The sequence below is a fragment of the Mustelus asterias genome, chromosome 2 (genome assembly GCF_964213995.1).
Source record: "Mustelus asterias chromosome 2, sMusAst1.hap1.1, whole genome shotgun sequence".
Taxonomy (NCBI): Eukaryota; Metazoa; Chordata; class Chondrichthyes; order Carcharhiniformes; family Triakidae; genus Mustelus; species Mustelus asterias.
This window is the reverse complement of record NC_135802.1, coordinates 17,458,511-17,483,464: the sequence shown is the minus strand read 5'-3', so window position 1 is coordinate 17,483,464 and position 24,954 is coordinate 17,458,511. Positions and strand designations below refer to the sequence as shown.

At 42.9% G+C, this 24,954-nt stretch overlaps 1 protein-coding gene across 12 annotated transcripts in view; it reads left to right on the top strand.

Annotated features, from left to right (window-relative positions):
* Nucleotides 1-24,954, top strand: part of LOC144506100 (5'-AMP-activated protein kinase subunit gamma-2-like) — a 496,688-nt gene that overhangs the window by 413,090 nt on the left and 58,644 nt on the right. For all 12 annotated transcript variants that reach the window (XM_078231958.1, XM_078231951.1, XM_078231964.1 and 9 more), the window contains one exon: nt 655-736. In XM_078231958.1, the coding sequence (XP_078088084.1) occupies nt 655-736 (82 nt within the window). The remainder of the gene's footprint in view (nt 1-654; nt 737-24,954) is intronic.

Genomic DNA, 24,954 nt, shown 5'->3' with positions numbered 1-24,954 from the left:
TCTTTTTGATGCCGATCTTTTGAATTGTGCGACAATCGAGCATTATCTTCCTCGGTGTAGCTGTAGCCCTTGTTCATGCTCCCGAGAATGAAGTCAGCATTCTGAAGGAAAAGGCGTACGTCAGTTCAATAAGATCACCTGCTGGTGTTTGTTGTGATATCCCATGGGACTTTGTCTCTCTTTCTGTGTTCCTCCTTCTGCACCTTCATTTAATTTGTGTTTGAAAATGAAATTTTCTTTCAGCTGCATTCCGTTTTTTTTCTCTCGTGAACTTTAGATACAACACAGGCTGCCTGAGATAATTCTGGGATACCACAGAGAACTTGTCAGTTAAGCCAAGTTGGCTGTTTGATATTTGGGGAAAAGTTTAGAGGGGATGTGCGAGGCATGTTTTTTACACAGAGGGTGGCGAATGTCTGGAATGCTTGCGGAGGTGGTGGGAGCAGGTACGATAGTGACATTTTAGGGGCAACTAGACAAATATGGGAATGGAAGGATACAGACTCCGTAAATGCATATGGTTTTAGGCCGGCATCATGATTGGCGCAGACTTGGAGGGCCGAAGGGCCTGTTCCTGTGCTGTACTGTTCTTTGTTCTTCTTTGTTCTTTGATGTGCCTCTCTGCAGATTTTAACAATCTCTTTGATTCTTCAGGTGAAAAAGGCCTTTTTTGCTTTGGTGGCAAATGGCGTTCGAGCAGCCCCGCTTTGGGAGAGCAAAAAACAGAGTTTTGTAGGTAAGACGTTGAATCGCAATTTGATAAAACTTGTTATAGACTCACAGTAAACCTAACAAAACTGATCTTGATGTTTGCCTTCCAAAGCCTTGTGACTTCTGACAAATTGTCTGATTTGAGAGGTACTTTAGTTTCTTGACATGATCTTGTCAGGATCGTATTCTGACATGGTGCACGTTGTGCCAGCAGTGCCCCTCAGGATTCCTCTGTTAAAAATAAAATCACACGGGTGATGGAGTCGTGATGCAGATCAGCCATGACCGAATTGGATGGCAGAACATGCTGCAGGGCTGAATGAGCTATTCCTCTTCCTTAGAAATTTCTAAACTCTCTCTTGTTTGGTCCTCTCATTGTGTTTACTTGACTGCATTTGATGAGTTGATTGGCAGGACTTAATGAGTCTTGTGGTCGGAAGGAACTCACGTAATATGCTTGGCTGAAGTTGGGTGATTGCTGTAGTGCCCAAGTTAACAACTTTACCTTTTTGGTTCACCTTCACTATGTTGAAGGATATGTTGCCAAATCCTTCAACATAGTTCCCTTGACCATTGGTGCTTGCTGTTTGAACAGTTTTTAAAATCATCGATAGAAAGGCAAATAAATGTTAGTCAATAGATTCTTAGTTAAAAAAGAGCTCAACTAGCATGGCAGTGGGATTTGAACAAAATGCAGTGTGTTTGATGAAAAGGCTTTTTGTTCTGCTTTTAATTTCAATATGTGTAGCTTTCTATAAAGCATTACAATGTATGTTTTACCACCCACATTTTTGTTTTGGTATTTTGTGGATTATCATTTCTGGATAACATCATGGCGGCACAGTGGTTAGCACTGCTGCCTCAGAGCGCCAGGGACCCAGGTTTGATTCCCTGCTTGGGTCACTGTCTGTGCGGAGTTTGCATGTTCGCCCCGCGTTTGTGTGAGTTTCCACCAGGTGCTCCGGTTTCCTCCCACAGTCCGAAAGACGTGCTGGTTAGGTGCATCGACCATGCTAAATTCTCTCTCAGTGTACCCGAACAGGCATCACAGTGTGGCGACTAGGGGATTTTCACAGTAATTTCATTGCAGTGTTAATGTAGGCCTACGTGTGACACTAATAAAGAAACTTTAAACATCAATTCTGAGCAATGTTTGTTAGACAAGAGAGCTGACTGGTTTTGTTGGGTTTCTACCTTCTTTGGAATTAAACTTTGGATTTCAGATCAGAATTGAAGAGAAGCTAATAAATGTTTAGCCACAATAACTTATCACTAGATTAGGGATCTTTTAAAGTACATTCCACAAAGCAGTTTTATCTAGCTCGATGTGCAGTGTGTTGTGTAGAATCTTTGTAGCGTGTGGGAATGGTTTGCAAGCTGCCTTGTGTGAGTAACTGCACATGTGCTGGTCCTGATGTCTCATTGAGATAAGTCATTGCACATTGAGACATGGAAACCCAGTAGAGATTGGAAACTCAGTAGAGATTGGGTGACTGTGGGGCTGACCTTCAGGTGGTGGCGGGGGGCACTGGCTGAAGTTGTACGAGATTGAGCTCTGACTATCACAGTCAGGGCGGCACGGTGGCACAGTGGTTAGCACTGCTGCCTCACGGCACCAGGGACCTGGGTTCGATTCCCGGCTTGGGTCACTGTCTGTGTGGAGTTTGCACATTTTCCCCGTGTCTGCGTGGGTTTTCTCCGGGTGCTCTGATTTCCTCCCACAGTCTGAAAGACGTGCTGGTTAGGTGCACTGACCCAAAAGGCGTCGGAGTGTGGCGACTAGGGGAATTTCACAGTAACTTCATTACAGTGTTAATGTAAGACTTGCTTGTGACTAATTAATAAATTTCAGTGGCCTTTTAGCGCTAGGTCACTAATGGCTGTACGCAGTGTGCCATGTTCGCCCCAACCCTGATTTTACACTCCAGGCTGCAGCACCACCACTCAATCTAGGAGGGAAGGCGCATCGAAAGTCCCAGTGTCCCGGGCAACAGTGCTTGGGCAACAAAGAACCCTCGGGCAACATCCCATTTCTAGACCTTAGAGTATTCAGCTCAAGCTTCAATCAGAGGTGAGAGAAGGAGGTGAAGGATTAGGTTAGAGCTGTGATTATTTGTATTTTGAAGATAATCTCACTGGTCAGTGTATTTTTGTTTTTAAATGTTTGTAAGAATGTCAAGTTGGATTGGATATCACTTTGCAAAATGTAGTACGGCGTATAGATATTGTGCTGTTAATCTTCCAAAAACAGCTATCCTGCCCAGCCTGCTTAGAAAATAAAATCAGCCTTTGCTTGAGGTTAGGTCCAGATGTAAATTTTTTGTGATAACTGATCAATATCTGAATCCCAAAGTGCAAGAATAACAATGTGCATGCGTACAGCGCTTTTAACGTAGTCAAGTGTCCCAAGGCACTTTGCAAGAGGATTATGAAACAAATTCTCTGGCACTGAGGCATACAAGGAGATATTAAGACAAGTGGGTCATATGTAGGGTTTTTATAAGCCTCCTTTCTCTAAGGAGGAAATTTCAGAGTTTGGGGACTAAGTTGAATGTCAGGTCATCTGTGGTGCAACAATGCAAGCAAAATATTTTCGAAGGTATCCAAGTCGCGAAACTCTACAGTCCCAACTACTTCTGTTTTTGTTCGACTCAAGGATTCAAGAGAAAGAAAAGGTGCGTTTGTAAAGCATGGCTATACAGAGCAGGACAAGCTAAGTTCAGTCATAGAGGTTTACAGCATGGAAACAGGCCCTTCGGCCCAACTTGTCCATGCCGCCCTTTTTTTTTAAACCCCTAAGCTAATCCCAATTGCCCGCATTTGGCCCATATGCCTCTATACCCATCGTACCCATGTAACTATCTAAATGCTTTTTAAAAGATAAAATTGTACCCACCTCTACTACCTCTGGAAGCTTGTTCCAAACACTCACCACCCTCTGTGTGAAAGAATTGCCCCTCTGGACACTTCTGTATCTCTCCTCCCTCACCTTAAACCTATGCCCTCTTGTTTTAGACTCCTCTACTTTTGGGAAAAGATATTGACTATCTACCTTGTCTATGCTCCTCATTATTTTATAGACCTCTGTAAGGTCACCCCTCAGCCTCCTGCGCTCCAGAGAGAAAAGTCCCAGTCTATTCAGCCTCTCCTTATAACTCAATACATCAAGTCCCAGTAGCATCCGAGTAAATCTTTTCTGCACTCTTTCTAGTTTAATGATATCCTTTCTATAATAGGATGACCAGAATTGCACACAGTATTCCAAGTGTGGCCTTACCAATGTCTTGTACAACTTCAACAAGATGTCCCAATGTTCAACAAGATGTCCCAATATCCAATGTTCTGACCGATGAAACCAAGCATGCCGAATGCCGCCTTCACCATTCTGTCCACCTGTGACTCCACTTTCAAGGAGCTATGAACATGTACCCCTAGATCTCTTTGTTCTGTAACTCTCCCCAGCGCCCTACCATTAACTGAGTAAGTCCTGCCCTGGTTCAATCTACCAAAATGCATCACCTCACAATTGTCTAAATTAAACTCCATCTGCCATTCGTCAGCCCACTGGCCCAATTGATCAAGATCCCGTTGCAATTGGAGATAACTTTCTTCGCTGTCCACTATGCCACTAATCTTGGTGTCATCTGCAAACTTACTAACCATGCCCCCTATATTCTCATCCAAATCATTAATATAAGTGACAAATAACAATGGGCCCAGTACTGATCCCTGAGGCACACCGCTGGTCACAGGCCTCCAGTCTGAAAAATAACTCTCCAATAAGTTTTGGCCACAGCTTAATGGTAAAAACTGGGCGGCATGGACAAGTTGGGCCCAAGGGCCTGTTTCCATGCTGTATGACTCTAATCCAAGGGAGATAAGTGGAAGCAGAAACTTCAACAAATAGTATACAGATGTTGGACTTGCACTCTTTAGTTTGAAAGAGAAGTGTTGATTTATCCATGATTTGTTATAGCTACATAATTATTATGGCTTAATGACCATGGTGTTGTGTCTGACAGCTGAAAGATTGGATTGGAGGAAGGGAATGTCCTGTGGCTGTGATTTTAATGAAACCACTCCGGTTTTGGAGAGGTAGATGTGTTCATGCTTTAATCCAGTGATTATGCTTTCACTTGCACCATTTATTTTACGAATGGTATAAATCTTAACAATTTAATGATCCAATTTAAAAATAAAGTAGCTACTGTGTCCCAGCTGAACCCATGCTACTGGTTCACTGGGAAAAAACTATTACGACACATTTCAGTGTCTTTGTTACTTTCCTATCACTTTTGTTACAATGCAGTTTCTAAAGTACAACACGTGCATCTCTATTTATCAATATGGTAAGCCACAGATCCAGGTTTGCTGATAGCACAAAGGAACATGAGTAAGTAGGCTAGATGGGAGCACAACATTACAGAGACATCAGTAGGTTAAGTGAGTGGACAAAACTGTGACCGATGGATTTCAGACAAGGTGTGTATGAGCTCATCCGTTTTGAACCAAAAAGGAAAACTTTGTATATTATTTAAATGATTAAAAGCTGCCATTAGTCGAGTTCCAAAAGGATTTGGATTTCCCTATATACAGATCACTAAAGTGTAAGAATCAGGTACAAAAAAAATCCAAAAGGCTCATGGAATCTTAGCCTTCATAACTTAGAGAGGATAGAATGTAAAGGGAGAAAGTCTTGCTATATCTGTTTTTTTTAAAAAAAACACCCTGGTTAGATCATACCTGGATTATTGCCTTTAGCTCTGGGCACTGCATTTCAGGATATGTTGACCTTGGAAGGATAGCAGTGCAGATTCGCTAGAACACCACCATAGTTCCAAGGTTAGAATATGAGGAGAGATTATATAAACTTTGCTTGTATTCCCTGAAATATTAAAGGTTAAGGGGTGATTTGGCTCAAGTTTATGGAATTTTGAAATGAATTGATGGGCTAGAAAGAGTGAAACGTCTTCTGCCATTCGAGGTGTCTTGGTCAAGGGGCCTAACCAAAAAATCAGAGCCTAGCCATGCACAGAACAGTACAGCACAGACCCTTCGGCCCTCCAAGCCTGTGCCAATCATGATGCCTGCGTAAACTAAAACCATATGCACTGACGGAGTCCATATCCTTCCATTCCCATCCTATTCATGTATTCATTTAGTTGCCCCTTAAATGCCGCTATCGTACCTGCTCCCACCACCACCTCCCCGGGCAGCGCGTTCCAGACATTTACCACCCTGTGTAAAAGAAAAACTTGTCTCATACATCTCCTTTAAACTTTTCCCCACGCACCTTAAATCTATGTCCCCTAGCTCTTGATTTTTCTACCCTAGGAAAGAGCATCTGACTATCCACTCTGTCCATGCCACTCATAATCTTGTAAACTTCTTTCAGGTCACCCCTCAACCTTTGTCATTCCAGTGAGAACAAACTAGGTTTATCCAACCTCTCCTCATAGCTAATACACTCCAGGCCAGGCAACAACATACAGGTTGAAAGAAATGTGGAACTTTCTCCCACAAAAAGCTGTAGATACTAGATCAATTAATAATATGAAATATGAGTGTGAGAGATTTGTGAAAGATAAGGATATAAAAGCAGACAGATGAAGTTAAGCTCGGCATCAACTGTCATCTGAGTTAATGGTGGAAAAGGTTCAAAGAGCTAAATGGTCCATTCCTGTTCCTATTTGAATAAGTTAAAATTAATTATGTATTTCTTCATGGGTATGAATGGAAAGCCCATGTGTTTGATTATTAAGCAAAGGGTAGCAGTGATGCAGGAGTTCGGGCTGTTCCCCCTCCTTTTTGGGGAGCTGCCCCTTTTACTTTGTCCTGACTTAATCTGAGTTTGTTTATTTGGTTTGACCTAAAAAGAGGGCAACATTCAAAGACAATGAAGAAAACCATGAAGTGATACATAAGTAAGAAAGTTACCTGAAGATAAGTTTTCTGAATTAATGCTGTTGAAGTGTTTGCTAATCCTCAACATACAAGTAGTGCCGCTGTAAAGATGCGATTGTCCCAAAGATAACTGCCATCGAAACTGATTTCTGAGGGAGCAAGAAATGTTGAAAGCCTGCATAGTGGAATGATGGATCAAAATTCAAGGGCATGCCAGAAACATAGGCCCTGACACTTGGGCCTCATTTCAATAAGCAAGGGAAGCTGCCAGCAACAGTGGGAAACAGCTTGACCGATGCTCTGTTTCCAATTTAGCCCTAATGTTTGCCAAGATGTTCTGGGAGGAGGAATGAAGGAAACTGCTGACAGCGACCCACAGTAGCTCTGAGGGTCCGAAAGAAGAGCTGTTGCTCCAGAAGTTTAAAACAAAATTCTGCTTACAATTTGAGTGGCCTCCAGCAGCCCTTATAAGGACTTTTGGTTAGACAACTACAGTTGGAAGAACAAACTGGGGAATTGCCGCAAGATGCATCCCAATTTATATCCCAAAGCATCCAAATAACTTGTACTGAATATGGTCCAATACCACATGCCAGGATGCAAGATAGGACTCACCATCTAAAATTAGTTTGATGCCTCTCCAATAGATTATGCTGTCTGACCTCTCATTAAAAAATATTATTCATGGGGACCTCATGAACTGATGAATTACATTGTGTGATGTTTAAGCAATTCTTTATAGTTGGGTCAAATTCCATAGGGAATGAAAGACTTACATTTGTGTAGTACCTTTCTTAACTACCATATATCACAAAGTGCTTGACAGTCACAGAATCACAGATTACTACAATGCTGCACAGATTACTACTCGAGTCTGCACCGATGCATGAAATGCCCTGACCTGCCCACCTAATTCCACTTGGCCCTTAGTCTTGAATGTTATGGCGTGCCAAGTACTCATCCACGTACTTTTTAAAGGATGTGATGCACCCCGCTTCCTCCACCCTCCCAGGCGGTGCATTGTAGACCGTCACCACCCTCTGAGTAGCAAGGCTTTTCCTCAAACCCCCCCTAAACCTCCCACCCCTCACCTTTTTAACTTGTGTCTCCTCGTAACTGACCCTTCAACTAAGTAGAACAGCTGCTCCCTATCCACCCTGTCCATGCCCCTCATAATCTTGAACACCTCAGTCAGGTCGCCCTTCAGTCTTCTCTGCTCCAACGAAAACAACCCAAGCCTGACCAACCTCTCTTCATAACTTAAATGTTCCATCCCAGGCAGCATCCTGGTGAATCTTCTCTGCACCCCCTCCAGTGCAATCACGTCCTTCCTATAATGTGGTGACCAGAACTGCACACAGTACTCCAGCTGTGGCCTCACCAAAGTTCTATACAACTCCATCATGACCTCTCTGCTTTTGTAATCTATACCCCGATTGATAAAGGCGAGTGTGCCATATGCCTTTTTCACCACCCTATTAACCTGCCTTTCCACCTTCAGAGATCTATGGACAAACGAGCCAAGATCCCTTTGCTCTTCGGAACTTCCCAGTGTCAGACCTAACGTAGTATACTTCTTTGTCAAATTACCCTTTCCAAAGTGCATTACCTCACACTTTTCAGGGTTAAATTCCATCTGCCATTTATCTGCCCATTTGACCATCTCGTTTATATCTTCCTGTAACCCAAGACATTCAATCTCACTGTTAACCACCCATTATAAATGATTTGGAAGAAGGTGTAGCTGGTGTAATCAGCAAGTTTGCGGATGACACGAAGATGGCTGGACTTGCGGATAGCGAAGAGCATTGTCGGGCAATACAGCAGGATATAGATAGGCTGGAAAATTGGGCGGAGAGGTGGCAGATGGAGTTTAATCCGGATAAATGCGAAGTGATGCATTTTGGAAGAAATAATGTAGGGAGGAGTTATACAATAAATGGCAGAGTCATCAGGAGTATAGAAACATAGAGGGACCTAGGTGTGCAAGTCCACAAATCCTTGAAGGTGGCAACACAGGTGGAGAAGGTGGTGAAGAAGGCATATGGTATGCTTGCCTTTATAGGACGGGGTATAGAGTATAAAAGCTGGAGTCTGATGATGCAGCTGTATAGAACGCTGGTTAGGCCACATTTGGAGTACTGCGTCCAGTTCTGGTCGCCGCACTACCGGAAGGACGTGGAGGCGTTAGAAAGAGTGCAGAGAAGGTTTACCAGGATGTTGCCTGGTATGGAGGGTCTTAGCTATGAGGAGAGATTGGGTAAACTGGGGTTGTTCTCCCTGGAAAGACGGAGAATGAGGGGAGATCTAATAGAGGTGTACAAGATTATGAAGGGTATAGATAGGGTGAACAGTGGGAAGCTTTTTCCCAGGTCGGAGGTGACGATCACGAGGGGTCACGGGCTCAAGGTGAGAGGGGCGAAGTATAACTCAGATATGAGAGGGATGTTTTTTACACAGAGGGTGGTGGGGGCCTGGAATGCGCTGCCAAGTAGGGTGGTGGAGGCAGGCACGCTGACATCGTTTAAGACTTACCTGGATAGTCACATGAGCAGCCTGGGAATGGAGGGATACAAACGATTGGTCTAGTTGGACCAAGGAGCGGCACAGGCTTGGAGGGCCGGAGGGCCTGTTTCCTATGCTGTACTGTTCTTCTTCTTCTTCGTTCTTTGTGTCATCGGCAAACTTACTGATCCTACCCCCCACATAGTCATCTGTCATTTAGATAAATGGCGAACAATAGGGGGCCCAGTCCGAATCCCTGTGGTATGCCACAGGTCACTGGCCTCCAGTCACTAAAGCAGCCCTCTATCATCACCCTCTGTGTCCTACCGCTAAGCCAATTATGTATCCACCTTGTCAGATCACCCTGTATCCCATGTGCATGTGCCTTCTTAATAAGTCTCCCATGTGGAACTTTGTCAAAGGCTTTTGCTGAAATCCATGTAAACTACATCAACCACACTACCCTCATCCACACACTTGGTTACAAGCTCAAAAAATTCAATCAAATTTGTTAGGCATGACCTCCCTCTGACAAAACCATGCTGACTATCCCTGATCAAACCTTGCCTCTCCAAATGGTGACAGATTCTCTCCTTCAGAATCTTTTCCAGTAGTTTCCCAACCGCAGATGAGAGACTCACTGGTCTGTAGTTCCCTGGCTTGTCTCTCCAACCTTTCTTAAATAGTGGGACCACATTAGTTGTTCTCCAGTCCTCTGGCACCTCCCCGCTCATGATGTGGAGATGTCGGCGTTGGACTGGGGGTAAACACAGTAAGAAGTTTAACAACACCAGGTTTATTTGGTAGCAAAAGCCACAAGCTTTCGGAACCTTAAGCTCCTTCTTCAGGGTCCCCGGTGGCCAGGGAGGAATTAAAAATTTGGGTCAGAGCCCCTGCAATTTCCTCCCTTGCCTCCACAACAACCTGGGACACAATTCTTCATCCGGACTTGGAGAATTGTCCACTTTTAAGCCCGCCTATACCTCCAATACCTTGTCACTCACTTTGATAATTTTCTCTAGAGCCTCACAGTCTCTGCCCCCAAGTTCCATAACTACCTCCACATTCTCATGGGTAAAGACAGATGTGAAATATTCATTTAACACCCTACCAATGTCCTCTGCCTCCACCCACAGATTTCCCCCTTGGAGCCTAATGGCCCCTACTCTTTCCCTGGTTATCCTCTTCCCATTGATATATTTGTAGAATATCTTAGGATTTTCTCTACTTTTACCAGCCAGAGCTGTCTCATATCCCCTCTTTGCTCTCCTAATTGATTTCTTAAGCTCCATCCTGCACTTACTGTACTCCTCTAATGCCTCTGCAGACTTACTCTCCTTATACTTGTAAAAAGCCTCTCTTTTCCTTCTCATTGTATCCTGAATGTCTCGGTCATCCACGGTTCTCTGGGTTTGTTACACCTTCCTATTACCCTAGAGGGAACATGTTGGGCCTGTACCCTCCCCAATTCATCTTTGAACGCCCTCCACTGCTCTTCTGTAGATTTCCCCACAAGTAACTCGTACCAGTCACTAAACTTTTGAGTAGCCATCAAATGTTAACCATTTTTCTTGGAATGGGGGAAGGGTAACCACTAAGTCTGTCCACCATTAAGTCTTATATTGTGCTCAAGCATGGTACTCGGTGGGTGGGATGGAGGAAAACTTATGAATGGTTAGTTAGGTTCAAAACTCTCCCGTATTCTCTGAATGGTGACATCTTGCAGTATAATAGAGTATGGCATCGGTTGGAAGATCTACCACTGAGTTGGAAGATTATAACTTCAAGTCTCACTCCCTAGCATTTGAACAGGTAATTGAGGCCGACCCTGAGGGAATGCTGCATTGTCAGAGGATTGATGCCTTTCTGATGAGATAGTAAAACCAAGGTTTTGTCTGTACAACCAATGTAAAAGATTCCTTGACACTCTTTAATAAAGAACAGGGCAGCTTTATCAGTCTTTTTGTCGACATTTATCTTTGAACTAATGCCAGCAAACAGGCTGACTGGTCATTTCTTCATTTGTTTGTGGAATACTCAGATGGATCCCTGTATGTAATATAACATCAATATTTCATATCGCATGTTTCAAAAAAAAATGATGTGGAGATGCCGGCGTTGGACTGGGGTAAACACAGTAAGAAGTTTAACAACACCAGGTTAAAGTCCAACAGGTTTATTTGATAGCAAAAGCCACACAAGCTTTCGAGGCTCTGAGCCCCTTCTTCAGGTGAGTGGGAATTCTGTTCACAAACAGAACTTATAAAGACACAGACTCAATTTACACCAGGCAAGACTGTTCTCTTCCTGTTGGGGAGCACTTCAGCGGTCACGGGCATTCGGCCTCTGATATTCGGGTAAGCGTTCTCCAAGGCGGCCTTCGCGACACACGACAGCGCAGAGTCGCTGAGCAGAAACTGATAGCCAAGTTCCGCATAATGGTTGGAATGCGAATACTTACAACTAATCCAGTCTTTAAGAAACAAAACAATGGGAGTGGAGAGAGCATCAAGACAGGCTAAAAAGATGTGTATTGTCTCCAGACAAGACAGCCAGTGAAACTCTGCAGGTCCACGCAACTGTGGGAGTTACAAATAGTGTGACATGAACCCAATATCCCGGTTGAGGCCGTCCTTGTGTGTGCGGAACTTGGCTATCAGTTTCTGCTCAGCGACTCTGCGCTGTCGTGTGTCGCGAAGGCCGCCTTGGAGAACGCTTACCCGAATATCAGAGGCCGAATGCCCGTGACCGCTGAAGTGCTCCCCAACAGGAAGAGAACAGTCTTGCCTGGTGATTGTCGAGCGGTGTTCATTCATCCGTTGTCGCAGCGTCTGCATAGTTTCCCCAATGTACCATGCCTCGGGACATCCTTTCTTGCAGCGTATCAGGTAGACAACGTTGGCCGAGTTGCAAGAGTATGTACCGTGTACCTGGTGGATGGTGTTCTCACGTGAGATGATGGCATCTGTGTCGATGATCCGGCACGTCTTGCAGAGGTTGCTGTGGCAGGGTTGTGTGGTGTCTTGGTCACTGTTCTCCTGAAGGCTGGGTAGTTTGCTGCGGACAATGGTCTGTTTGAGGTTGTGCGGTTGTTTGAAGGCAAGAAGTGGGGGTGTGGGGATGGCCTTGGCGAGATGTTCGTCTTCATCAATGACATGTTGAAGGCTCCGGAGGAGATGCCGTAGCTTCTCCGCTCCGGGGAAGTACTGGACAACGAAGGGTACTCTGTCCACTGTGTCCCGTGTTTGTCTTCTGAGGAGGTCGGTGCGGTTTTTCGCTGTGGCGCGTTGGAACTGTTGATCAATGAGTCTAGCGCCATATCCTGTTCTTATGAACAGATAAGAACACGGACAAAACCACGGATAACCTCACGATGCTCCACTTCTCCAGCTTCCACCCTAAACACGTTAAAGAAGCCATCCCCTACGGACAAGCCCTCCGTATACACAGGATCTGCTCGGATGAGGAGGATCGCAACAGACACCTCCAGACGCTGAAAGGTGCCCTCATAAGAACAGGATATGGCGCTAGACTCATTGATCAACAGTTCCAACGCGCCACAGCGAAAAACCGCACCGACCTCCTCAGAAGACAAACACGGGACACAGTGGACAGAGTACCCTTCGTTGTCCAGTACTTCCCCGGAGCGGAGAAGCTACGGCATCTCCTCCGGAGCCTTCAACATGTCATTGATGAAGACGAACATCTCGCCAAGGCCATCCCACACCCCCACTTCTTGCCTTCAAACAACCGCACAATCTCAAACAGACCATTGTCCGCAGCAAACTACCCAGCCTTCAGGAGAACAGTGACCAAGACACCACACAACCCTGCCACAGCAACCTCTGCAAGACGTGCCGGATCATCGACACAGATGCCATCATCTCACGTGAGAACACCATCCACCAGGTACACGGTACATACTCTTGCAACTCGGCCAACGTTGTCTACCTGATACGCTGCAAGAAAGGATGTCCCGAGGCATGGTACATTGGGGAAACTATGCAGACGCTGCGACAACGGATGAATGAACACCGCTCGACAATCACCAGGCAAGACTGTTCTCTTCCTGTTGGGGAGCACTTCAGCGGTCACGGGCATTCGGCCTCTGATATTCGGGTAAGCGTTCTCCAAGGCGGCCTTCGCGACACACGACAGCGCAGAGTCGCTGAGCAGAAACTGATAGCCAAGTTCCGCACACACAAGGACGGCCTCAACCGGGATATTGGGTTTATGTCACACTATTTGTAACTCCCACAGTTGCGTGGACCTGCAGAGTTTCACTGGCTGTCTTGTCTGGAGACAATACACATCTTTTTAGCCTGTCTTGATGCTCTCTCCACTCCCATTGTTTTGTTTCTTAAAGACTGGATTAGTTGTAAGTATTCGCATTCCAACCATTATTCATGTAAATTGAGTTTGTGTCTTTATAAGTTCTGTTTGTGAACAGAATTCCCACTCACCTGAAGAAGGGGCTCAGAGCCTCGAAAGCTTGTGTGGCTTTTGCTACCAAATAAACCTGTTGGACTTTAACCTGGTGTTGTTAAACTTCTTACTCAAAAAAAAATGCCATTTGAGAAAGTCAGATAGTATAAGGTGCTAAAACTCACTTCATTCAAATGACCTGATCATTCAATTTTTTTAGCAACATTTTTTTAGAAAATGTTTTTTTCAAACTACAGATCCAATGAAAAAAACAAATAATATAAATTAATAATGAAGAAAAGGGGAGCAAAAGTTCAAGAAAGTACCACAATTTAATAACTGGTAACTGCAAAGGTGGAGCCATAAAGGCATTCAAATAAGATATGGAAACATGGAATGCTTACGAAGAGAGATTTCAGTGTTACCTGGCTGCAAACAAGATACCAGATGAGTAGTCACTTTCCTAAGCGTAGTAGGGCGTAAACCCTTGACTTTGCTATAGAGCCTTGTCCATCCTGAGAAGCCTAGTGAAAAAACCTATGATGAACTAACCAAGATTCTCGAAAATCATCTCTTGCCTAAATCACTAATAATTGCGGCGAGATTCCAATTTTATCGACGGAGCCAAAAAGAGGGCGAAAATGTTTAGCAATTCTTTGCCATGCTGAGAAGGTTGGCAAAGAACTGCAAGTTTGCCTCAGCCCTCAAAGACACTCTGCAAGACAAACTTGTTTGTGGACTTCAAAATGAAGCAATTCATAGACTATTGCCCACTGTGGTGATGCTGTGCCTTGAAGAAATGTATTTTTAATCATGTTTCTTGTGAGGGGTATGTTTAAAATTCAATTGTGTTTTGCACGGTGCCAGTTTGACTGCAGAACAGGCAGCTCACATGCTGAGAATGCAGGCTAATGATTGATTTTACCTAGAGATGTGTTTGTGTTAATCTGAGTTGATGCATTTTTTTTCACATGGTTTTTCCCCTGGGGTTTCAAAGTAGGGTTTTGATTAAGTTGATTGACAGAGACAGTCATGTGTTAATGGGTGGAGCTAGGCTTTCAGGAGAGATTTTTTAAAACCTAGAGTAGTTTCTGCCTGGTTTTGAAAGAAGCAAGAGGTGTCTTGCTCTTGCTCTCACTCCCCCTCCCTCTCTTCCTACCCCTCCCCCTCCCCTCCCCCTCTCCCTCTCTCTCCAGTCAGGCTTTATAGCATACTTTGGGGTTTCTGCTCTGGTATCTTAACACTAAAACCTGCTGTTGAGATTGTGGTATTTTTGGAATTGGCCACGAAAGAAGCTTCCCAAATTGAAGCTGGAGCCAAAATACACTTGATAGAACAAACTGGGAGAAATCTTTTAAAATACAAACATGCCATAGGTGTGCTCAGGTGGGGCACTCTCCACCTGAATGTAGAGAAAATAAATGTAGAAACTGTGGCAAGAAAGGCCACACAACTAAGGTGTATTGGACATGATAGACTTCTCCAACCGCGAAGGTGTGCAAACTCAAGAAAGCATCAAGATCTAAAAACGGGGTCTACAAACTATCTGATGGGGATGAAAATTTCCAAGATGATGTTGGACTAGGAAGGGTCCAAGAACTTAAACTCGGTCCTATCAATAAAAGGAGATACCAAAAGGTTTTGAATTTATCCAGAGACAGGCAAGAAGTAAAGATGGAAGTAGATATGGGAGCTGCTGTATCATTTCTCCAAGCAAACATATACAATCTGAAGTTGAAACACTTCACACTAAAACCTTCAAATATAAAACTGCAAGCTTATACTGAGGAGGTAGTTCCATTGAAGAGCTATATCATGGTTCAAGTCAAAGCTGATGGTAAATCTGCAGAATTGGCTCTGCACACAGTAAAGGGAAATTTTCCTGCACTCTTTGGAAAAGCCTGGTTACACTAATCAAGCTAAATGGGAGAACAATTAACCAATTGGTTGACAGCAATGGTTGACAGCACACTACCAAAACTTCTGGAGAAGTATAGGAAGGTAGTTGAGAATACCCTAGGATCTGAGACAAAGTTCAAGTTGATTGGTATCCTCTGCCAAGGTTGTTTTGGCCAATCCCATGAGTGATGCATTGCCCTATGAGCTGGGTGCTGTTTTATTCACATTAAGGCAACTGGGGAGAGCAGCCAATAGTGTTCGCATCACGAACGTTATCAAGCGCAGAACAAAATTTTGCACAACTTGAGAAAGAAGCACTCGGCCTAATTTTTGGCATTAAATGATTTCACCAGTATCTGTATGGCAGACGATTTATTCATTGACTGACCACAGGCCGTTGACAACCATTTTTGGTCCATACCAGGGAATTCCATTGTTAGCCGCAAATCGTCTACAAAGACGGGCATTGATATTATCAGCGCATAATTATGAAATCAAGATTCGGAGATCAGAACAACATGATGCCTTATCAAGATTGCCACTTCAGGACAAAACCAATTCACAGGGCAGCTATATTAACATATATTTCTTCCAGGTAGAGAATGTCCCAATAATATTGTCTCGGGTACAAAAGCATACGAGGAATAACCTGGTAATGACTAGGGTCATGGACATGGTTTTGAGAGGAACATCATTGGACAAACAAAATAAGAATCCTCAATTCAACAAAGAGGGAACTTGAATTATCCAAAATGAAGTATTACTCTGGGGAATCAGGATGATCATTCCCCCATGCTTATGAAGCTGGATCCTGGATTAACTGCACAAAGGTCATACAGTGGTAGTGCGGATGAAAGAGCTCACATAAAACTATTTTTGGTAGCTGGGAATTGACGCTCAAATAGAAGAAAGGGTGGGGAATGCCAGTCATGCACTAGAAAATGGAATACCCTACCTTTACAACCACTTCGCTCATGGGATTGGCCAAACAGCCTTGGCAGAGGATATATATCGACTTTGGACTCATTGAAGGCTACATGTTTCTTGTCCGAGTGGACATGCATTCAGAGCGACCCAAAGTCAGAATGATGAAATCTACCATGATGGAAAGGACCATAGAGGAGTTGGATGAGTTTTATGCAAGATTTGGACGACCCAGACAACTCGTCAGTGATAATGGGATGTAATTCATATCCCAGGAATTTGTGGATTACCTTGAGAACAATGGTATAAAGACTGTCCCATGTCATCTGTCATCTAATGGATTGGCGGAGAGGCTAATACAGTCACTAAAACATACCATCAAAGCGTAAAAAAACTCGCTATCCAAGAGAGGAAACAACTTTCTCATGTCCTCGAAACACAACTCATGCCACCACACACAATTCACCGACAATGCTGCTCCTGAGAAGGAAACTGAAAGCTAAATTCGATCTACTCGTCACCGGACCCTACTACAATAGCAGAGCGACAGCAACAAGCACAAGTTACTCGCTGCGCACAAACTTCAAAACAGGAGTTTTAAACAAGGAGAAAAGAGTTTTAGTGTAAAACTGCACTCGAGTGAGAAGTGGGTACCTGCAACCATTCTAGCTAAGACAGGCCTGATTTCTTACACAGCGCAATTTGACAAGATGAAGTACCTGATATTCGTGAGGGACAGGCAACCAAGGGTGGCAGTGTGCTTAACACTGCCACCTCGGTGCCAGGGACCTGGATTCGATTCCAGCCTTGGGTAATTGTGTGGAGTTTGCATCTTTTCCCTGTGTCTGTGTGGGTTTCCATGGGCGCACTGGTTTCCTTCCACAGTCCAAAGATATGCAGGTTAGGTGGATTGGCCAAGGTAAATATGGAAAGTAATGGGGATGGGGCGGCTTGGTCTGCCTGGGTAAGATGCTCCAACAGAGAGGCAGTGCAGACTCAATGGGCCGAATGACCTTCTACACTGTTGGGATTCTTTGGTTCTATGATGTATCTTACGAAAACGAAATCGATGTCCGCTGAAAAGATTCATATTGTACATATGTAGATAATACTTTGTAAAGTAACTGATGTTCATGGTGGGTAATCATTAATGTTTAAAAATTTGTTGCCATACTTCTGAAGTAAAGGGGGAGGGATGTTATGTATTGTAAAGCAATGCATCCCTGTGTGTTAGTCACCAGAGACATTCACAGGATTTTATCTCCCGTCTTGGACCTGAATCTGGCAACACCTCTTAAATAAATCCGCGTGGAATTGGTTCAAACCCCACAGTGGGGCACGTCATCATCTTTTGTCTTGTTAGTATTATCAGTCTCAACATCTAATGTATAACCAGCCCAACTTGTGCTGGTATTAATATACTCAAGCTTCCTCCCATTCCATCTCAGCCTTTCAGCATAGCTTTCTCTTGCATACTCCTCTGGTTTCTCTTTTGAATATCAAAGCTATTTGCCTCAGTGACTTAACATGTTAGTGGGTACCACATTTTAACCACTCTCTATATAAAGACGTTTTTAATATCTCTGTTGGATTTATTATTCTTTGTCGGATATTTATCACCTCTAGTACAAATGGAAACAATCCACACTTATCAGACGAAACCAGTTAACAATTTTAAAGACTTTCCTCCGATCTGAATTACTGCCATTTATCCCACTCTCTGCTTTCGAATTTGTAACTAATTTGTTATCCATTCAGCTATTTGTCCCCTGACACCATGTGTCCTTATCTTTGTCATGAACCTGCTATATGTTAATGTATATCTGCAAGTCCATTCCTCTTTCTGCATACTTTGTACTGCAGTTTTGTCCTTAAGGTACTTATCCAACAACACCACCCCCCCCCCCACCACCCCAGCGACACATACCTTTTGTAGATTCCTAGTTTGAACAGGGTAATTGAACATATCTCCATGGTTGATATAACTATTCTCTGCCCTTTGGGATGGAGCAGGTGGCTCCCTACAGAAAGTGCAACCCATATTTATTATTGATTAGTTCCACCTATAAGAGGACACTGAATTTGCTTTAATGGAACTATACTTGACCTTCTAATCCGACAAGCAGTCCAAATGTTGAGATATCACTGCAGTATTAACAGCTGTGAAGTGATTTTTAAAGAATACTTTACGACTTGCTTTTGGCTGATTACTTGGTCTTTATGTAGCGATCAACTTGCCAGCTGAGTTAAGCAGCTCATTGCATTAGTAAAACCAGAGCATTAGTTGCACTAGGATTTTAGACTCTTGCAATTCCATCATGCAAATCAGCCTCGCATCCATTGACTCCATCTGCACTTCCCACAGCCTCGGGAAAGCAACCAGCATAATCAAGGACCCCACGCACCCAGGTCATACTCTGTTCCACCTTCTTCTGTTGGGGAAAAAAGATAATAAACACATACCAACTGATTCAAGAACAGCTTCTTCCCTGCTGCCATCAGATTTTTGAACGGTCATACCATATATTAAGCTGATCTTTCTCTTCACAAAATCTGTACCTGTAAGACTATATTCTGCACCCTTTCCTTTCCTTCTCCCCTATGTACTCTATGAACCGTGAGATCTTTTTCTGTATAGTGTGTAAGAAACAGTACTTTTCAATGTATGCCAATATATGTGACAATAAATTAAATCCATTTGTGCACATCTTTATATTGCATTGGTAGTTAATTATATAAATATCTATATTCATTTGGATTGTTGCAGTTGTACCTCTAATAAATCTGTGCACTTGTAGCGTGCAGCTGAAATGTTCTAACATGTATTGTACGTTGAAAAGAGCCCTAACTACTTCCTGCTTTCTCCTGACTATTAGCAAGAAGAAAAATTAAAATATCAGATATGCTATTATCAAATTTAAGGAAAGAAGGGGCTGTTTAGTTCACAGGCTTTGGGACTGGAGTTTGAATCCAGTCTATGTTGCTTGGGTAAACTTTTCATATTTTGTCCTTGTGTGAAGCATTATATCATGACCAAAGAAAAGGGGCCACAGTTCAAAATTATTACCACAAGACCCTCACAGGAAGCCTTGCAAGTGATCAGTGCAAAAGGATTGGGCAGAGTAGAAGGAATTTACTTCAGCACTTAGTAGGTAAAGATAGGTCTTTTACTGGATTTATTTCTTTATTTCAGAAATAATAAGTCTCTGCTATATTTTATTGCCTTAGCAAGTCAAATAAGAAATTTCGTTAGCCAGAAAAGCTCTTTGTCCATGGTGCTTGATTTCCCAGTAAAATAATTCATCTGTTGCAACTTCTTCTATTTTAGACTAATGGAATTAGCAAAGGCTTTGATTTAATACCAGAGAGAGTTCTAAAATGTTCATTAATCTCTGTGTTTTTCTGCACTATCGTACAATGTAGAACTTAATTCTTGCCTAGATTGAGCAAGAAAGTATTGGCTCAACTTTAGAACACCCAGTTAAATTTTATTGTGCCTTTGGATTTGAAGATTATTTAGGATTTATTGAGGCAGCACGGTGGCACGGGTTAGCACTGCTGCCTTACAGCTCCAGGGACCTGGCTTCGATTCCAGACTTGGGTCACTGTGTAGAGTTTGCACCTTCTCCCCGTGTCTGTGTGGGTTTCCTCCGAGTGCTCCGGTTTCCTCCCACAGTCCACAGATGTGCAGGTTGGGTTGACTGGCCATGGCAAATTGCCCCATAGTGTCCTGGGATGCGTAGGTTAGAGGGATTAACAGGGTAAATATGTGGGGTTACGGGGATAAGGCCTGGGTGGGATTGTTGTCGGTGCAGACTCGATGGGCCAAATTGCCTCCTTCTGCACTGAAGGATTTTGAGGATCTCTGGGTAACTGGAGTGAACTTGAATCCATGTATAAAATTTAAATTTGTTATCGTGGTGTCTTTTGACACAGAGTTCTTCATTCTCTGTGAGGCCCGTTTCCTCACAGTGTCAAGCTTTATAATCTTTTGTGGATGGTTCAGCTCTTGAGCTGACTGTTAAGTGAAGAAACTCTGCTTTCAGCAGTTTGGCATTTGGAATATTTTCCACTTTAAAAGAGATGCCATGATAAGTGGAAGAAACTTAAGTGTTGCATTGTCAGAAGAATCACTTCACAGCTGTTAATAATGCAATGGCATTCCAACACTGCTGGCAACCCGTGTCTGCTTCAAGGAGCTAAAGTGGCTATCACAACTTTCCATACTCCTTGTAATAACTCCACAGAGGCGAAAGTCCCATCACCAAGTTACTTTATTTACACCATATATCTGTACACAGCCAGCTCTCCGGTTGCTCCCTGCTGAATGCAGGCTGGAAGTCTGACACACCCTATTTTAAATAGGGAGCATGAGGCTCCCTGATTTAATCATCAATTAGGACTCATCAGGTAGCTCTTTTCATACTCTAGCAAGCCAACCTCATTAGCCTGGCTGAAGCCATCACACTCCTACAGGTGAAACAATCCATTAACAGCCTCTTGTGTATTTTATTTTGCAGGATAGTGCAAGTGATGTAAAAATGATCTTATTAAATGGCTGAACAAGCTCAAAGGGCTGAACGGCCTTCTCCTATTTCTTAAATTCTTAATCTGCCAAGTTGTCCCTTGCAAGGCCTTGAATTGAGGAATATTTTCTATTGCAGTTCTGCCAATCACCCGAGCCATGACTTATTTAATAAGGGAATACTGTAATGCAAATGGAATGGTATCAGTGCCTTGATAGGCTTTCCCTGACTCTGGATGGACATGGGTACTTACTGTCGAATTAAATGGCTGCCTCCAGTTCCACAAGTCAGTGCTCTTTTATTTTCAATCACAGGTGGTCTGAACACTTGGCCTATCATGGTCAGTTAGTGTGATTTTATGCTGCTGATCTATACAAACATTCTCCTGACATTGAGCTCCCAGCCCATTCTGCTGCACAATTCCATCCCATCCCATCCCCAATCTGCAACTTGCCCCACATTGCAATTGCTGGGGAATGTCCCTAAGGGTCCCCAGTTAGCCCTTCTGCCACTGTTTTTCCAACCTGGTAGCTGGCCGGAATACAATTATAATGAGGTCTTGCTGTTAAATCTAGCTGAAGCTCAAGTCTGCAGGCTTGCCATTTCCCCACCCCCAACCTCATATATTTCAGGCTCTGAATATCCACCAGCTGAAGTTTACAGTTGTACCTTGCACTTGGGACTATAGGGAAAGAATGGGACTGAGTGAGTGAATAGCTCTTTCAGACACAATGGGCCAAATGTTGTTTTTTTTTGCTGTAGAATGCTATGGCATCTATCTGAACAATACATGGTGTAACTTTCTGAGCAGTGGGAGAATGTTGCAAGAGTACTTTAATTAAAATTGGTTCTGCAATTTAAAGGGACATGAATCTCATCTGTGAGTGAATCTGTTCTCTTTTAGATCTTGTCATCTTGCACAAGAAATAAAAACACAAGGTAGTAGGAACAAGCAAAGGCTATTTGACCCATCAAACCCATTGCTTCCATGGATAACATTTAATCTATTCGACTATGAATTCTCAACCACATCTGTTTAATCTGAAACCTAATTTTAATATTAATCAATGTCTGTTAATATCTTATTATTGTCAACTCAGTTAATATAGCTTGTGCACCCAAAGCGAATTGAGCAATCAGACTTCATGGAATAGGTAGTTTGCATTTAGATTTATATTCGCATGCCAGTAATAATTAGCCTCCTTTGCTAGACTGCATCGGCCTTTAATTTTTGCACATTTTTCTTTGCTTTTCCTTTCCTTCAACATGTCAAGTTCATGAGCTGCAGGATTTCACGTATCGTGTTTGACGTTGAGTCGGGCTATCTTTAGACTTTGTCTGAAGTCTTCTCGAGTTCCATTTCTTTTTCCCCAAGTGATTAGAGCAATGGAAGTTGTTTTTAGCCACGGTATTTCTTCGAAAGGAAACTCTGATTCACCGCATTAATCTTTATTAATCTTGCACCAGTAGGACTGCTCATTACCACAAGAACTGCCTGGTGTCTCAAGGGCACAGGCACTAAGCCTTGCAGAGCAGTAATTTTGAGCGCTTTGTCACTAGATTTGGTAAAGATATTGGGATTTCAAATGGTGTTCTAAAATTGGTCTCCGTATCCCTAGGCTAGAGAAATTAAGAGAGGGGGGGGGGCGGAGGGAGAGAGAAAAAATAAACCAAAGATCCCTCCTGTCTCTGGATAGTTCAATCTGTGGCCTCCATGATAATATAGCAAAAAGAATAATATAGATGAGCTATGGGAGGGCTGCTTAATTATGAAATTGTACTTCAGTATGCAGTTCTGTCTTCAAAGGTATCAAAGTCAGTAAGGCTGGAGCGTCATTTTACTGCATATTTTCAACACCACCGCGATGTTTGCCAGGTGCCTCTTAAATTTCAACACGTGTCTCAGTGTTCTAGAATAAGTAATTGGAATATAAGTCCCATCCATTCGTTTGGGGACTTACTGCTTTGAGCTTTTTCAGCTGGTCTAGTACTTTGACTTCATTTTAGTCGGTCATTAATTCTACTTGGATTATTGCTATTTATCACGGCACACGGGAACTAATTTATAGCTTTACTGCCAGTGCAATGAAAATGATGGCTCAACACTTACTCTCTCGCTTCTGCCACAATCTGGCCATTGCCATTTTAGATGGCTCTTTGATCTTGCTGTGGTGGTGCATGTCAAACCATGCAATCTGGTGTTCTAGAAGTCAGTTTAGCCATCATGATGAATCACAAAGTCCTTCAATATTGTCTTCCTCTCGAGGAACCACTGCTCCTCCTTTTAAAGATGTGGCCACTGATTTTTGTTTGACAGCATTTCCAACTGAGCTTGGACACCCTCTTCTGCCTGAAATAATTGTCAGGCAACAGGATGCAAACTCGGAATGTCCCAATCACTTCTTGCCTCCCTGTCATTCAGTCTCTTCTCGAGATTGTATCTGACTGGGTTGGCTAGACTTCACTGCAGCATCTATTCACAGTTGTGCCTTTAGCTGGCTTTGGAATGTCCTTCCTGAACCCTTCAACCACTTCAGTTCTCTCTCTTCCTTTAAGATCCTCATTAAATTTACCCATTTGATTACCCTAGTTTCCCCTCCTCCCTGCTTTGTGAAATGCTTTGGGTTGTTTTTCTGTGTGAAACACACATGCATTTTTTAATATTGTTGATGTCTTCTTGAGGATGAGCTCTTAACTGTTAAATCACTGCAGGTGGATTGTTCTACTATTTAAGTTCAGTATAATGTGGAAAATAATTGTACCATGCATGTGCAGTCAAACCTGCTGCCTGAAAGTGCAGTTTGTCAAGCTTGTGTTGCATATAAGGAGATTGGATTGAAAACACAAGAGCTCTATTGTGTTTCCAACCACAGTCTATACTGTACCTACTCTCTGCTTCATCTCTTCTGTAGACTGGTTGTTAATGCCATGTGTTCGTGTTCACTGCTGCTCTTCTCTCTTGTATGTTTTGAAAACAAAAGCTAAGCGATTTTATTTGGGATGAATAAGTTTTACTGTTGACCCTAAGCACCTTTGGAAGGACTTTTATTAAGAGTCTGGTCAAATTGCACTACTTCCAAGCAGACAATGCCAGCAAAGAACAGCAGAGGGGATACGAACCACAGACTGAAGGAGTGGAAGCATAGAAAGCAAATTGTTAACTTGTGTCAATGTGGGATTTGCATGTAAACTATGAACTTGCAAATGAGCAAAAAACATACAAGTCATGACCACTGTGCATTTGTATAGTTTTTCTCACAAGTGGGCTCAGATGCAAATATCCTCCCACTATGATCAAGACTGGTCGAAGCAATTGAAATATCCAAAAGTTTTCATAGTTTTATACATTTGAACCAAATCAAAATGCAATTTTATATTAAATTATAACAAATTCCCACTTGGTCAACAAAATAATATAGCACTTTGTGTAGTCATCTTAGATTTTGTTCTGGTCTTGTCTAAGTTTCTACATTACATAATGAGGCCGGTCTCACAACTGTCTTGTAGATTCTTCCTTTCAATTCAGACGATGCTTTTCTTTCACATAGCACTCCACTGCATTCTGCCAATAACTCCAAGAGCTGGCATTGCTTAATTTCCATTTCTATACTTTCATCTTCTGCCATCATTAACCTTAGATACTTGAAACTACTCATTTCTCCAACTCTTCATCAATAAACCTTATACCCTTTGTTCTGAGCCTCTTCCCTAGGCCATAAATTGGGTCTTGGTCTGTTGATCTTCATACCCCTGTCGGAGTTTAATTCCTCAGTAGTTTTTTGCAATTTTGAATGTATCCCTTTGAATAATGTTTGAATTTGTAGTTCTTGGCTTCTTTTGCAGGTTTTTTTTCTAACCATCATATAGCCCAGCAGTGATTCTTTACCATCACTGTTATAGGTTGTAAGATGATTCCTGCGCTTTGGTACCAGGTGTTTAGTATTACCAGTTGGAATGACATGGAAAACTCCAGGATCTTGACTCCCACTTCATTTACTCCTCCAAAACCATTTCCACCAAGAATAACGTTATATAACGTTATATCCTGCACTTTCTCTCC